At 43.4% G+C, this 14,964-nt stretch overlaps 1 protein-coding gene across 1 annotated transcript in view; it reads left to right on the top strand.

Annotated features, from left to right (window-relative positions):
• The first annotated feature begins 747 nt into the window (after positions 1-747).
• MYH15 (myosin heavy chain 15) overlaps positions 748-14,964 on the top strand; it is a 48,902-nt gene continuing 34,685 nt past the window's right edge. Inside the window, exons 1-11 of the mRNA XM_063349220.1 lie at positions 748-895; positions 3,786-3,932; positions 5,053-5,156; positions 5,678-5,821; positions 7,516-7,672; positions 9,146-9,173; positions 10,058-10,151; positions 11,500-11,520; positions 12,126-12,218; positions 13,524-13,587; positions 13,682-13,780. Of these exons, the coding sequence (XP_063205290.1) occupies positions 3,842-3,932; positions 5,053-5,156; positions 5,678-5,821; positions 7,516-7,672; positions 9,146-9,173; positions 10,058-10,151; positions 11,500-11,520; positions 12,126-12,218; positions 13,524-13,587; positions 13,682-13,780 (895 nt within the window). The 5' untranslated portion in view covers positions 748-895; positions 3,786-3,841. The remainder of the gene's footprint in view (positions 896-3,785; positions 3,933-5,052; positions 5,157-5,677; positions 5,822-7,515; positions 7,673-9,145; positions 9,174-10,057; positions 10,152-11,499; positions 11,521-12,125; positions 12,219-13,523; positions 13,588-13,681; positions 13,781-14,964) is intronic.

The raw sequence follows: 14,964 nt of genomic DNA on the forward strand, positions 1-14,964 counted from the left end.
TAAAAGTGAATCAATCTGGATGTGTCAGTTGTTTTGCTGTTTATGGTTGATGTGAAATGAGACCTGAGTTACTTATGGCGCTTGTTTTACAGGAAAAACGAGTTTACAATAAGAAGGCCAGACATTGCCTAAACTTGGTCTCACAAATGAGATTCCTGAAGCAAAGCACTCACTAAAATTGATGCCAACTTTGTTCATTATCTGTGATTCACTTTCCAGGCAGAATCAATATATTCTTAAATTTCTTCACCTTCTTGCCTTGTTCATAAACTGAGGAATACCTGTGTATCCCAAATGTGAGCCTAGAGGCTTGGCTTTTATTCTCTGAAGAAGGGGATTTAAAGTGCTTGACTGGGATGTGGGAACACATCCTAGCTTTGTTGCTTGAAGGCAGTTTGGCTCATGTTACCGAATTCCCTTTAAAATCACTTCTCTCCTGTGCAAGAAGCTTTGATTTTCATAGTCTTGGGAAGTTACATCTGAATGGTCTTAATTTCCACACAAGTATGCGCACACATTCCCCGCCTCCCCCCACCCAAGCCCATGGTAATTAAGTTCTGAGGCACTTGGAAAAGCAATACTTGCCCCTGTGAAAACATAGAGGCAGGAAAAGCTTCTTCCATGAAGTCATGGAGCAAGAATGGTGTGGCGAGGGGTGGCCGGCGAGGAGCATGCCGCTCCCCGCTGACATTCCTGTCCCCCCCCCTTTCACCAGGGCACAGCCACACGTGTCCCCTCCTCGGGCATTGTCTCCTCACCCAGGATCTGGCGGACAAATATAGGCATGGAGGAAAACTGCTGATGCCTTTAAGCAGTTATCACCAGTGACCTTGAGATAGGGGCATATAAAGTCTGGACCAGGAGGAGCCGTGACGCTTTCTGTGTGCTCTCCAGGGTGAGTACCAACCTCTCTCACTTCTAAATGCGGGTAGCCAGCTGGGCTCTAACACTGTACCGTGGTTGTGATGCGACTAAGGGTTTTCATGAGGCTTAAGGTTTTTGTAGTAATATCACTAAACATATAGCACTGTGTTAGTCATCCTCAGATGCTGCTTGAATGCTAGGACGGCAAATACATGTTTCTTCTCTAACATCAGCGCATTCGTTTAGCCAGCTAGAATAACCGCTTAGGAAAGTGTCAGGTACCTTGTAATTATGCGCCTGAGTGGAGTGATTAGCCAGTACCTGCAAGTCATATTTTCTGTCTTCTCTGACATCTGCAAGAGGTGATGGCTTATGCAGCTCACAATTTTAAGCAGCTCGTTGGTCCAAGGAGTTTTTTAATCCAACCTGCGTTACAACCCTTGGAGAATTACTGGGTTCCCTTTCAAAGACAGGTGATGTTTGCTCTCGTTGCTATTGAGGACGAGCCCTTAGCACTGCAGTAGCTCTTCCAACATCCCTGGCAAAGAAAGATGAGGTCCCTGCTTTCCAACTCTGAACGCACCACCAAACTGTTGGTAGTCCTGGGCATGCCACTTAACTTTATGTAGCAATATTGGTTTTCTACAGGGAGTGGGTGTTTTCAGCGATCTTCCAAAGTTCATATACAAGGGCCGGCTCTTTTTGTTGTTAGCTGGAACAGACTAAAAGGAAAGCAAACATCTTTAGCGCTGCCTTGTTTTTCCCAACTGTACTGCCTTTTAAGAATAATCCTATGACCATACGCCACACAACATTTCCCATTTGTCATATCTGGCAATGGATTTGCCTCACTGAGTTCTCTGCACCCGCAAGGTGTGCGCTGCCTGGGCTCTCGCCTCTGTCGTAACTCCAAGCACATGAGATTACTGAAGAAAAAGGGCTTCTCTCCTACCTGCTGTAGTGCTTCTCTACAGCATAGCACGTTTGCCATAGTGACTGGCCCTGAATATAAGTATGAAAAAAAAATAAAATGAGATAAGAAGGTGATAGCTGAGTAACTGTCCCTAAGAGGTCTGCAAATGGAGCTAGGTTGCAAAGAAGTGGTTTAGAGTACTTTAGTGTGTCTTAGGACTTGTGAGAGTCTGTCCTGAGTCCTAGAGATTAACACTGGCATTTGCACATTTAATGTGAAATGACACTTACATGCTCTAATGCCGTTCTGTTTAAATGTATGAACTGATGTAATTTCATTGTTCCACCAGAGCTAAGACACACTCCCCATGGGAGAGAGACTTTGCCATGCCAGTTTGGAGTTGTGTCTCCAGTTGGGAATTTTGGTCAGCTCAGATGATGTTAAAATAATTAACAGTAGTTGTGCTTATGTAGGCCCTTAATCTTTAAAAAGGAAAAAAGTCAAGGCTAGTTCTGAGGAATGAAGTTCTTGCTCTACAGCAATAAGACAGAAGGTCTCAAGCTTGTACTGCAGCAGCAGGAGAGGGCTGAAAGTAAAACATTTGACAGCTCTACTGTCTTAGGGTTTTACATTACCCAGGAGGAATCCATTGAAAAAAAAAACTGCCTTGGCTGATGAAGAGTTTTTATCCCTACCAGGACTCTGTTAGAAAGAAATGGATTTAAATTTTGAGGGACTACAGTATGTGTCTTGATAGGGCTCTTGAAAATTTGTGAATAAAATAAGGGAAGAGGTAATATCTGAGGGTCACTTGTACAGCTTTGAATAGTAATCAAACGGTGTCTTGATGTCAAAGGAAAAAAACCCTGACATTCTTTAACTGTGTCTGTGTGTACACCTTTTAGCAATGGAACTTCTTTTAGACGTTCTCTGGACAGCACCCTGACTATTTTTCATACGTGTGTGTGTATAAGTATTTATATGTGTGTGTGTATAAAAAAAAATTATTAAAAACGTATAGGTACGATCACTTCGGAGAGTACATAATGATAAAATTAATTGCTTGGCAGCACAAACCCAGCAAATCGGTCTCACCTACACCCATGTCCCCCGCCCTCTCTTTCATGATAAAAGGCTGCTAAACACCATGGCCTTGTCATTTGAGGAAACAAATGTAGGTGTTAAGCTGGACTAAAAAACTCAAATCAGTCTAAAAAAACTGTGAAGCTCTTGCACCAAAACTGCAGATACACTCGCCCTCTGCCGTGCCTTGCTGCAGGGGGATACCCAAGCTGGTGAATCTGGAGGTCCCAGCTTCTTGGGAAGGGACACCAGCACAGGACCTCCCGGAGCCGTGTCAGTCCTGGTTTTTCCGACATGCTAATTTGTGCGATGAGAGGAGCGTGCTGCAGGTAGCAGAGCTGTTTCCAGCTCCAGTGCCAGCTTTCTCCAGGAGGAGTGTGGGCACGTGTCCCCGGAGCCGCACCAAGGGCGTATGTAGTGCACACCCCTGCAGCAGTTCTCAGTTTGCAGCAATGGAGTCTTGCTCCGTGATTCCCTGAAAAGGCTTGCCTGGGACAATGCTTGAAGTGTCTGAGTGGCACAGCCCCAGGGAGGTGTGCTGGAGAGCATGAGCCTGCTCCAGACAAATTTGACAGGGCCAGAAGAGGCCCCCACTAAGTGGTTTTTAAAATCACAACTTCAAGTGGTCCCTTCTATCTCCTGCTCTTAAGCACCATTTGTGCCACAAAGAAGAGATTAAATTCTCCTGTGGAGATAACTGTGGCCCAAGTCGAGGTTTTGAACCACGCAGGATCTGGCTGGCTTTAAATAAGCTGAGCCAGGGAAGGATTTAACTAAGGGTGCAGTATAGCCCCTGTGTTAGATATTTGTGTTTCGAATTAATCATCGCTTTGATCAGCCTCCTGCCACGTTGTCTTGAGTATTTTGTATTGTCTCAGGTCAACCAAGAAATACAACGTTTTTTTCTCCCCCCTTTCTTTGGTAGACCAGGTCCCTTTCTTTTCTCCTCTTTGAGCTGTGCCACCTTAAACCTTTGCCAAGATGATGGACATGTCGGAATTCGGGGAGGCTGCTCCCTTCCTCCGAAAGAGTGAGAAGGAGCTGATGATGGCGCAGACCGTCGCCTTCGATGGTGAGTTGTGGTACCCTTTATGCTGCCAGTGGCAGGGTAAGCAGGAAAAGGGGTACATCCAAGTGTAGCTGTGGGAATGCGGAGCAAAGCAGGATGCAGAGCTTCCCTTGTCGCTGCTGTGATGCTGCTGCTGCTGAGGTGACTGGTTCAACCATGCTTTGGTTTCTTTATTCTGCAAAGCTGTAAGAAGCCTCCAGGTCGTACTAAATAGAAATAATCTATCAATTTATACTAAGTAAGTAAGTAATTAGATTTAGAAGTAAGGCATATTTGTACTGCTCAGCTAAAGAGGGGATCGCTTTGTCCATTTGGAATTAAAACACCACACACCGATGTTCCTGTAATGGGAGAGATTCTGCGGCCTGACGAGATGTCTCTTTATGTTGTACCTGTACATCTGTTTGATTTGCAGGCTGCATGACAACCTGATGTTAGCTTTTAGTTTCCCATAATTTATTTTTCATGAAATGGATTCACATGAGCCCTGAGGTGTAGCAGTAAGTATAAATACACCAATAACCACAGTAATATGCTCTTCAGATTAGTTGCTCTAACTAAAGACCTAAAGCTCTAGTGCAGCTACTCCAGACTTCTAAAAAGCTACATACATAACTCAATGAGTTTTTAATACTGCTGTTTTTCAGGACAAACCTCAGAAGAATGTGCAGGGATAAGGTAAAATCTGATAGCTGGCAGGCAAATACTGTGGGCTGAATTCCTCGCTCAGATCACAATTTTCTGTGTGACTTTTTAGCAAATGCCTTAATTTGGGCTTGGATCTGTTCCTCCATATGCACCCTGGTGATAATGATTATGCATTTCCCATGGAGGCTGAGGCTTAGCCAGCATTTGTGAAATATTTTGACACCTTGTGCTAGAAGGATCTAGAGGAAGCCAAGCGGTAGCTTCAAAGGGGAGACAACATTTGGGAGCCCTACGCCTCCCGCTTTGGCAGGCAGCTCCCCAGCACTGCCGATCTGCCGCGGTCCCAGAGGTTTTGTGTCACTTGTGTGGAAAAAGCAACCCCAGCCATCTCACAACCCCAGCCATCTCACTTAGCGAGGCATGGTGTTACTGTTTGTCGCAGGGCTGTGAACCCTCCATCTCCTTAATTTCACAGGGAAGAAGAAATGTTGGGTTCCTGATGACAAGCAAGCCTACGTCGAAGCTGAAATTACAGAAACCAGCGGTGGCAAAGTGACCGTGGAGACGACAGACGGAAGGGTACAGAACTGGTTTTGTCTGACCCGTGACTAGCAAGGCTGGAGCAGCAAGCTCCAGAAATTACCTGTCCCAATTTAAGCTCAATTGCCAGTTTCGTGAAAGGGGCTGTGGAGGCGAAGCCCCGGTAACTGATGCCGTATCAGAATGACACATGAAAAACCACCAAGGGGAAAACAGCAGTGCGGTGGTGGGTAAGCGAGCATCAGCCCCACCACACAGCAGCGGGCGGTCTGTGAGCAGAGGCGTGCAACCAGACAGGTCTGGTTTGGCCCCCAGAGGTAAAAGCCCAGGCTGCGGCTAAATCCCATGGCTCCTTTTGCAGCCACACCACCGCGCTCCTTACTTTTATCATCTCGGCCTTCCCCCATTCTTCTGACAGCTGTGAAAACAAATGTATCATGTATGTAGGCCGGGTTTGAGCTGAAGGACTTCCACCTACAGGGGGAGGGAAAAATATGTTCTCCTATAAGATGTGTGATGACAGTGTTTTCCAGTGGTGCCGTACTTACATGTCTTTGCAGACCATGACTATAAAAGAAGATGACGTACAGTCAATGAACCCTCCCAAATTTGACATGATCGAGGACATGGCTATGCTGACCCATCTGAATGAGGCGTCTGTGTTGTACAATCTGAGAAAGCGCTACAAGAACTGGATGATCTATGTAAGGGTCATTACAACGGTATATTTAGAAATCTGCATTTCAAGTACAGATTCCATGTTTGAACATGTCATGTTCTTCATATTCACTTTGCAACTTTGATAAGCCACAAAACTGAGGGTCTTGCTCATCTTTTCAGGAAAGAAGTTGCTTGGAGCTGGCTTGCGTCTGAATACAGACAGACAAAACTGAATGAATAAGATGGTGTCTAGCTGGGGTGTCATGGGGCATATTTTCAGTAATCAAGGTGTTGAGGAGACCTAGTTTATTTCTCTTCTAATATTAATCCATGTCAATAGCAGCCATGGAGGTTTCCTTGTTAAGAAACAATGCCTCAATTAGAGCCCACATATGACTTATTTTAAGTATGACCCTTTCTATCTTTAGTTCGGTAATTTTATTCCTTTTATTTTCAGTGATGACATTGGACTCGTTTTGCTCTGGCCTTCTCCCTTGCTTTGTATCTTCCCTGTGACATCATGAACATAATTTCTGTCAGCACCAGTACATGTTTCAGTAGCATCTAATTTTATGAAGCCAAACTTTTGCTCTCAGTTTGTGGCCTTCAATTTTATCTGAAATCGGTCAGAGGAATCTATAGATTTTTCTAGCCAATCCCTGTTCTGGTTTTTGGTATTCATCAGAGGAGCAAATAAAACTTTTTCCCATTTAAATTCTGATCGTTAAACATTTCCTGCATTTCTCTAATAACCCCCGTGCGGGCATGTGTGGCCTAAAGCGTAGCTTTTCTTGCAGATCAGTATAGGTAGAAAATTAAATTTTTCATCTTGCCTTAATCCATTTACTGGTTGGGCGTTTTCTTCTCCTTGTAGAAAATAGGACTGAGGACTCATGCCAAGGCCATTCTGGAGCAGGTCCTAATGGTACTTTTAGGGGAAGACACCTGGTTTTCACCTGAAACTTTTAGAATGTAATTGAGCTCATTAATCTGTGTGCACATAGTGCTTGTGCCCATAGAATAACTGGGTTTCTTTGAAGATTTTTGCTTCAACCTGGACTAAGTACCTGAAAAGTTACTAGCTAACACCGATTCCCTGGGGTTACAACCGAAAATTCGCTCTTCCTCAGAACCACCAGGCCCCAGCTAACTGATGTAGGTAGCCCACAGAGCGACTATAAAGCTAGATTTTTACCAACTGTGTTTCTCCAAAAGCTGAAAAAAGCTCCATAGCTTTGGGGAATAACAGTGTGAAGTTTCTCTTTGAACACCCACCAGAAATTGCCCCGAGGTGTTCATATCAAATTAATAATGGGAGATTGTTTCTTGTCCTAATAATGCAGTTCAAATGAGAAAGCTGCAGCTTTTCTTTCCTTCGCAATGACTGTTTCCAAGAGGAAACAGCTCTCATGGGATAGCAACGCAGAAAATCAGATGTAGGTCTATTTGCTGCTCCTTTGTTTTGCTGAAGGGGCTGTTACTGTTTCTGGTGGTCATCTTGAAAATACTTTCCCTCCCTTTGTAAAACTGTTTAATATCTGTAGTTTTGATACCAATTGCCAACAAGAAGTCACTTAGCAGACCAGCAGCTTTAAAAATGAAATCAAAGGCTGAAATTCAAGTCAGAATTCAAACTCAAATCAGAAGCTGGCAACACCGGGTCCTGCTTGGCTAACTAAGACTTTTTTCCTTATTTCTTGAGTGGGTTTTTTCACTTTTGTTTTGTGTTCCTCCCTAGACCTATTCTGGTTTATTCTGCGTGACTATAAATCCCTACAAGTGGTTGCCTGTCTACAAGGCGGAGGTTGTTGCTGCCTACAAAGGCAAGAGGCGCTCGGAGGCTCCTCCCCACATCTTCTCCATTGCTGATAACGCGTACCACGACATGCTGCGTAGTAAGTGGCACTGTTTGCTTTCAAATTTCGTTTCGCTTTATTTAGCTGACGTGATTGGTACTGGATGGAAGTTTGTGAGAGCTTTTGCAGTGTGTAACAAATGTGCAAATACTTCACAAGCAACAGGGGCTCAGCAATATGAGTCAATTTTATATACTTTTTTTTTTAATATGTGTATATATATAAAATTTATTTTTTTAAACTCCCCTGACTCCCCTGTGGTACTTCTGGCAACAGTAAGCTCTGTATATGAATTATCTGTAAGGCGCACAAGTTTAGCTGTCTGAACTGGGTGAGCCCATCAGTTTGTAACAGAAACAGGGCCGTGCCCCAAAGGTCTGTAAGCATTTTCCCAGCCCCAAAAATAAACTTACGGACAGTATCGTAAGGCTTACAAGATGTGTGCATTCAAAGGTTAGCTAAGGGCAGCTATCTCGGGTGCTGTGTGCACATCGCCTGGCACAAACCTGCCGTGGGTTGGTGTCGCGCTGACTGCTGTGGGTCTGGGCACCAGCCCTGCGGCAACCAACTCCAGATTTTCCCGTGAAATTTTCTCGCCCTAACCCTCAAGTTACTGGAAAAAACGAGTTTATCAGCAGAGGGCAGCAGTGATGTGCTCACACCAGGTCCTGCGAGGCGGCGGGGTAAATCCCAAAGAGACTTGTTGGGAACACACCCTGCTGTCACCTGCTTTTAATAACATGGAAAGTGCCACAGCTGCGAGGGGGCAGAAGGCGCTGGGCAGAGGGGTGCTGAGGAAAGTCATGTGTGTGTGGCTGCAAAGAAATGCTCTTCTATCAGATAAGGATGAAATATGGCCAGGCTGCCCAATATATAGCCTTTTATGACGACTGGAATTAAAAAACAATATAGGAATTTAGGCTCAAGGGCTTGGGAAGCTGCTATGATTTGGCACTCGCTGTACTTCGTTAATAATATATTAAGGTTGCAAAGTGTTCTAATAAATGCTAATATCTGGTCAGGCCATTAATAGCAGGGATGCTATAAAACTTAATTCCAGCAGCAAGGCCAAGTAAAGAAGAGCACATACGCATAGTAAGGAACAGCACGTGAACAAACAGAAAAATTACTTGGGTTGGTCTAGTATTGCAGGAGCAGAAGGGTCAGGTGTGAGGAAAGGCATACTCAGGAGTAAGAAAAGAAACATTCTGATGACAGGAAATTACTCTCCTTATTATAGTTTCCCAGACAAAGGGAGGACGTGCGTGACTGACAGGTCCTTAATACCGACTTCAGCAAAACACGAGAGGAGGATTCAGGGCAGGGCTAGAACTTGCACTGCTGGAAGTTGGACTAGATGATACGAGATTTTATCTTTCCATCTCTGCTTCATGTGATTCTCTCCTGTTCTTGCAGGACTGATTCTGGAATAGTTGGTACTCATTTGCAATTATAATAAGCAATTTGTACAGCCTACTAAATTTGTCTCTTTATTCCCCTCCTCCGCCACAGATCGGGAGAATCAGTCTATGCTGATCACGTAAGTGCTTCTTTTTTGACTGAATTGAGACTCTGTTGCTGCAAAAAAAATTAAAAGAAAAAAATCCTACTGAAATACAAGTTGACTCTTGAAAGCTCCAGGCAATTTAGCCTGGAACTTGATCCAAGCCACGTAACTGGCGATTTGGCCATCTGATGCCTGCCTTGAGCCCCATGAGAAAGGAGTAGCTAAGGGTTTGATAGAGGCTGGCCCATTTCTGATCCCCATCTGGTATTTGTTCCAAGTAGGCATGAAAACAACTCAGCAGGCAGTTAAAGGAGCTTCTTCCAGGGTTAGCCATGCTGTGGCTGCCCTCCTTTGGATTGGGAAGACTCCTTCTTTCCAATGCGGTTGCTCTTGCTGCAAATTATATTTAAGAATGTTGTGTAGACGCATCTAAAAGGAGGGAGATGACCAAGGCAGAAAAGAAGTGGCACTTCATTTACTGACAAGCATGGAAGATGGAAAGTTGGGTGTGTCTCTACACAGTTCACACGTGCTCCTGGATAATGCCAGCAAATTACTGCAGCTTTTCTGTACATTTTCCAGCTCATTGGCTGTATATAGATATACCCTAGATCCTCAGTCTGGATATATGTAACAAAACTTTATGGCCTTAAAGGAAGCTCAGCGTAGTGTGGGTTTGTACTAGATTTCTGAGCCCAGTCATGTGGAGAATTAGTTGCTGCTATCGTAGGTATTCACCTCTTCATTCGGTCACCTTAATGTCATTTTCACTGAAATGGCCAAACAACAGGCTGCAGAAATCAGTCAGTGACTCTGAGAACAGCCTGGGTGCGGGGAGGAGCTGGCAGGACAGGAGGGTGAAAGGATGAGTTACAGCGGTTTGAGCAATGCCTGTGTTATCTTCCTCTTTCCTTTAGCGGAGAATCCGGTGCTGGCAAGACTGTCAACACGAAACGTGTCATCCAGTACTTTGCCACAGTGGCAGCCCTGGGTGAACCTGGTAAAAAGAACGTAAGTCTGTTTCACACATTTCCGACTCCCAAGGTTTTTCTGTTGTGTACCGCTAACCCCACAGGTCTACATCCCAGACACTGAACCGTGTGCTAGACCTCAACAGGCATGGTTAAGAAAATAAACCGTTGGGAAAAGACACTGGCGCTTCTCCATGGCATTACTGAGAGCATGCTGTTCTGAAGGTAGAAAGGCAACGCTCACCTAACTTGCCGTGCTCCAGACAGAGCAGCAAAACCACGCCTGGTCCTGAACAGCTGCTTGTTGCTGCTGCTTTTTTCTAGGACTTTTAGTTTTCATGTGTGTTAAATGCGTTTCTGATCATGTTAAACCCGGTTGAAAGACGGGGAGACTGTGAAGATTAAGAAATTTGATTTTTTTTCACATAGAAAATAGTCTTCAAAAGGACTAGTATTATAATTTCTCATCAAAATGTCTATTTGGTTGAAAGCTTTTTTGTCCACAAAAAAGGAATGTTTTGACAAAAGATTTTTTTTTTAAATCAGCTTTTCTGTATTTCTCTTTGGATAAGTGCTGTTCTGCTTATAAGTGCTCTGTAAGGTTACAGTGAATACTGTATCCATGCTGCTTTTTATCTTATGTTGCTATGAGCTTATTCACTACGAGCTTCATTGCACTTGAAGGCTCAGCACTCTTCTGTGGTGAACTAACTGATTCCGATGAACTGTATCTATAAGGCCAAAATTTCAGCCAGGCTTGGATGCTGTACGCATAGCTCACATCACCAAAATCTAATATACATTCAACTGAAGCCTGCAAGGCTCTCTGAACAAATGAAGGAGTGGTCCAGAGACAGCTTTCTGTGTGCAATGGGGTTGGTGTTCATAATGGTGTCTGAAACCTGGCGTGCTCATAGAACAATTGTGCAAATAACAGATACTGCAGTTGGAAGATATTCCATGTAATTTGCCACCTCAGGTCACATTTTATTTTCATTATCATCACGCTTTTTTTTTTTTTTCCAAATAATCCAAGAGTTCAAGTGCAGCAAGATCTAATTATTTAAAACTTGTCTGTCTGTATTTACACCCTTTTATTCTTACCACGTGGCACCAGTCTCTTTTCTCTGTCCAGTTAGTTAGCCTTTTGGTTCACTGTGAAACATCTCCAGAGCAAAACCAGGTAGATGTTTGGAGCAGTGGTTAAAACAACGAGCTAAGTAGGAACAGAACTTGGCTATTTTGTGATTCAAAAAGCCCTGCTGGTGTGTTGGTGCCCAATAGACATCTAACCTTGCTAATCTGTATCTTTTGTGATGTCTTTCATGTTAGTAATCACATTCTCTCTCTTTTTTTTTTTTCCCTCCATTGTGTGCCTCTTCTGACAGCAACCAGCTACCAAAACTGGGGTAAGTCATCAGCTTTGCTATTTTATCTTTTCCATGTGAAAATGATACTGTGCTCTGCCAGTCCATGTCACAAACCTCAGCATTTCACTTTGTGTGGTTCCCCCAGTGAAGGGTTCCTCAAGCCCAAGGACTTAGAGTAATTTGCTTCAGCAAACGGACATGTGTGCAAGTGACAGTCAATGCTTTTCTCACCTCCAAGAATCCCAAAATTTACAAGCTCCAAGTGCTTTCAAATCTAATTCATTTTAGTGCTTGTCACTGTCTTCAATAGCCTCTCTCCTACATGCATCCACTTGTATGTCCCCACATGCTTCACAGTACATGGGAATATATGGTGATTTCTTTCATATGCAGATGGCGTAAAATATCAAATCTACAAAGCAAAAACAGTAGAGAGCAGCAGAATGTTTGAAGCCTTTTAAGCGCTCATAATTGACTGCGGATCTTGCTGTTCTGCCATTCACACTGTGCCACCCTTAGGGTGGAGCTATATCACTTTGCTATGGAGGCTTCTCTCTATATGTGAATGCATGGCTGAGTTACAGTTGACAGCTGAGTTTGTGGCCCATAGGTTTCACAATAAGTATTTCAACCTTGATTTCTAGGGAACCTTGGAGGATCAAATCATTCAAGCAAACCCAGCCCTAGAAGCTTTTGGAAATGCCAAAACCCTGAGAAATGACAACTCCTCACGTTTTGTAAGTCTGTAACATAATGTAATGATGTCCTCTTCAACAATGGCCAGTTAATAACATCTGTGTAATAGTCCCTTCATAAGTTTCTTCTCATTTTGTCCACTAAAATGGTTGGATTTCCACACGGTGGAAGAAAAATAAAGGAGGAACTAACCAGGAAAAAATACTGGAAGGATTAAAGATAAAAAGAAACAAAGAAAGATCCACCTTGAATAATTGTTTAAACTGTATATGATCAGGAGAGAAGCAAAGCCTAGGGCTATGAAGCCCTTTGAACAGCAATGGCAGATCTTCCCCCGGAGTGTCTCTGCTGCATAGCCTTATTTTCCTACCGTGTTTTCCACTAGCCTAAGTCATTCCCTCTCGCTAAAATGGCTCTACTTTGTCACTAAGTGTCAGAAATACTCCACAGTCCCTGCTCCCTCCCTCATCTTCCCCCTCTGCAGACCCACACATGCAGCAGTACTCCTACCTTTGATCCACATCATCTACCTTTCTGGCTGAGTAAGCTGCCCCTGCTTGTCCCTCAGTGCTGACATGGCTTTGAGCCTCTCCTCATTTCCATTAGGCTTGCAGGAGAGCATTCCCCTCAGGAGCTCTGCCTCTGCCACATCTGGTTGATGTTGGCTCCAAGGTCCAAAAAGAAGAGCACGAGGATGACAGCCTGGGTTTGTAGCCCATGCTGCCCTAAAAAATCCAGTTAAAGATGAAATTGGAAGGGGTGTAGAGGGGTCAGAAATTGTAAGCATCTGTGGAAAGCTACACAATTGTATAAGGAGTTTGTCAGCTGGAATGGAAATTAATTACTTAAAAAAGCTGATGTGTTTGAATATGATAAATTAAATAAAAACTGAAATTTGGTGAGATGAATATGCAAATTTAATGGGCAAAGCAGTGTAAAATCACAGCACCCTTCTGACGCAAGTAGTTGCATATAAGACAGGACTGCAAATGAGGAGGAGTCAAAAAAGGAGCTTGTGTGTCTCATGCCCAGGCTTATTGCTCTGAGTCCTGCATTACAGTAAACCTGCATCATGAAACTGGAAGCTACGTGCATTCCCGTGTCTTAGCCTGGCAGATAAGTTATCCTTTTCCCACAAGCTGATTACATAGCTGTATGTAGAGATTTAATCTTGGAAAAGTGTAGTATCATTGGTTGATGTTTCTCCTCGAAAATCTGCCTGTCCAAAGTCAAGGAGTTAGCATAAACTGATTCTTTGGGCCAAATGATTGCCTTCAAGCAGTATCCTTTGTTTCCCTCTGTGTATACTGTATGCACTAATTAGAATATTCTTCTGTGTGAATTAGGGTAAATTTATCCGAATCCATTTTGGAACCACAGGCAAGCTGTCATCTGCTGATATTGAGATTTGTAAGCAGCAAACTCTCTCCTTTTTAAAACAGTACAATTGCTCATCTGAAAGCTCGGAGAGCCTTTCTCACTGAATTTTTCTTTGTGCAACTAGATTTATTGGAGAAATCCCGAGTGATTTTCCAGCAACCGGGTGAAAGAGACTATCACATCTTCTACCAAATCCTGTCAGGAAAGAAACCAGAGTTACTGGGTGAGCATTACGTGGATCTGTAGCTTTTAAGAACCAACCTTTAGCTGAATAAACAGTGGATGAGGAGGGGGCAGGGGGCAAACCTGTGTTCAGAAAGGCCCTTATGCTTCCACTTGATAAAACTGAGCTTCTGCTGCCAAATACTCTCTTTTAAAGTTAAAGATGTTATTCCAATGGCAGCAACAGAGACCATTTTTCTATGATACACTGATGCAGGTACCCTATAAAGTGAAGTGATATTACAGATTAGATTGAGGGAATGAGACTCAGGCAGGACTTTTAAAACATAACATTATAAAGGCAAAAAACATCACTGTGAATTTGTGTAATCCAAGGTCTCGAAACATCTGGAAAATGCTATGCCTCCAAAAGCATTTGCGATGATAAAACTTTAATTATCCAGATTTTCACACATAAGGAGATTTTCTTATAGGTCCATGAAGAAAAGCTAGTTCCCTCTTTCTGCCCCAAGTGCCAAAACTGGCATCCCAGCATGTTCTGTAGCATGGGAAAATATGCAAAGCTGCCTGTCGCTGATTGCGTGGTGTTTACCCCTTTCAAGTTTTCCCTGGCTGAATGCAGTCCCATAGACTTGCTGGAGGAGAGCAGAGAGCAGACGAGGTCTCTCTGCTTCCATCTCCTATTATCTCACCAGTTATTTAAGTGATGTGGTTTGCTGACTTTAATTTGTGCTTTGAAGAAACACATTTTATAAAATACATTGAAGAGTCACTTTATCGCTGCACTAAACTGCTACTAAGCCATAGCAATCATAATCTGGTTTGAAGTCTTATTATCCTGATAGTGCGTGGTCAAGTCCCTAACCCTCTTAGCTTTTACGTGGCCTAATTAATGACGATTACGGGAAAGATTTCAAGGAAGCATTGCACTGAGATTCCCCTGTGAATCCCTGTGCTAGAAAAACACGCTTTTTCTCATAAACTGTCTGTCTGTGCACTCTACAACAGCACAGACCTTTCTGGCCAGCAGGAGCATGTTTGCAGGCTCTTGAAGAGGCTGAAACCAATGGGGACTTCTATTTTGTAGACAAGAAATGTATGTGTTTGTGTATAAACACATACATATCTAAATATAGATAAGTATATATATAGAAAAATATAAGTGCAGATAAATGAATACATAACAGTGACTACATAGCAAGGTAACAGACAGACAATATTATT

Source organism: Chroicocephalus ridibundus, chromosome 1 (genome assembly GCF_963924245.1).
Source record: "Chroicocephalus ridibundus chromosome 1, bChrRid1.1, whole genome shotgun sequence".
Classification (NCBI taxonomy): Eukaryota; Metazoa; Chordata; class Aves; order Charadriiformes; family Laridae; genus Chroicocephalus; species Chroicocephalus ridibundus.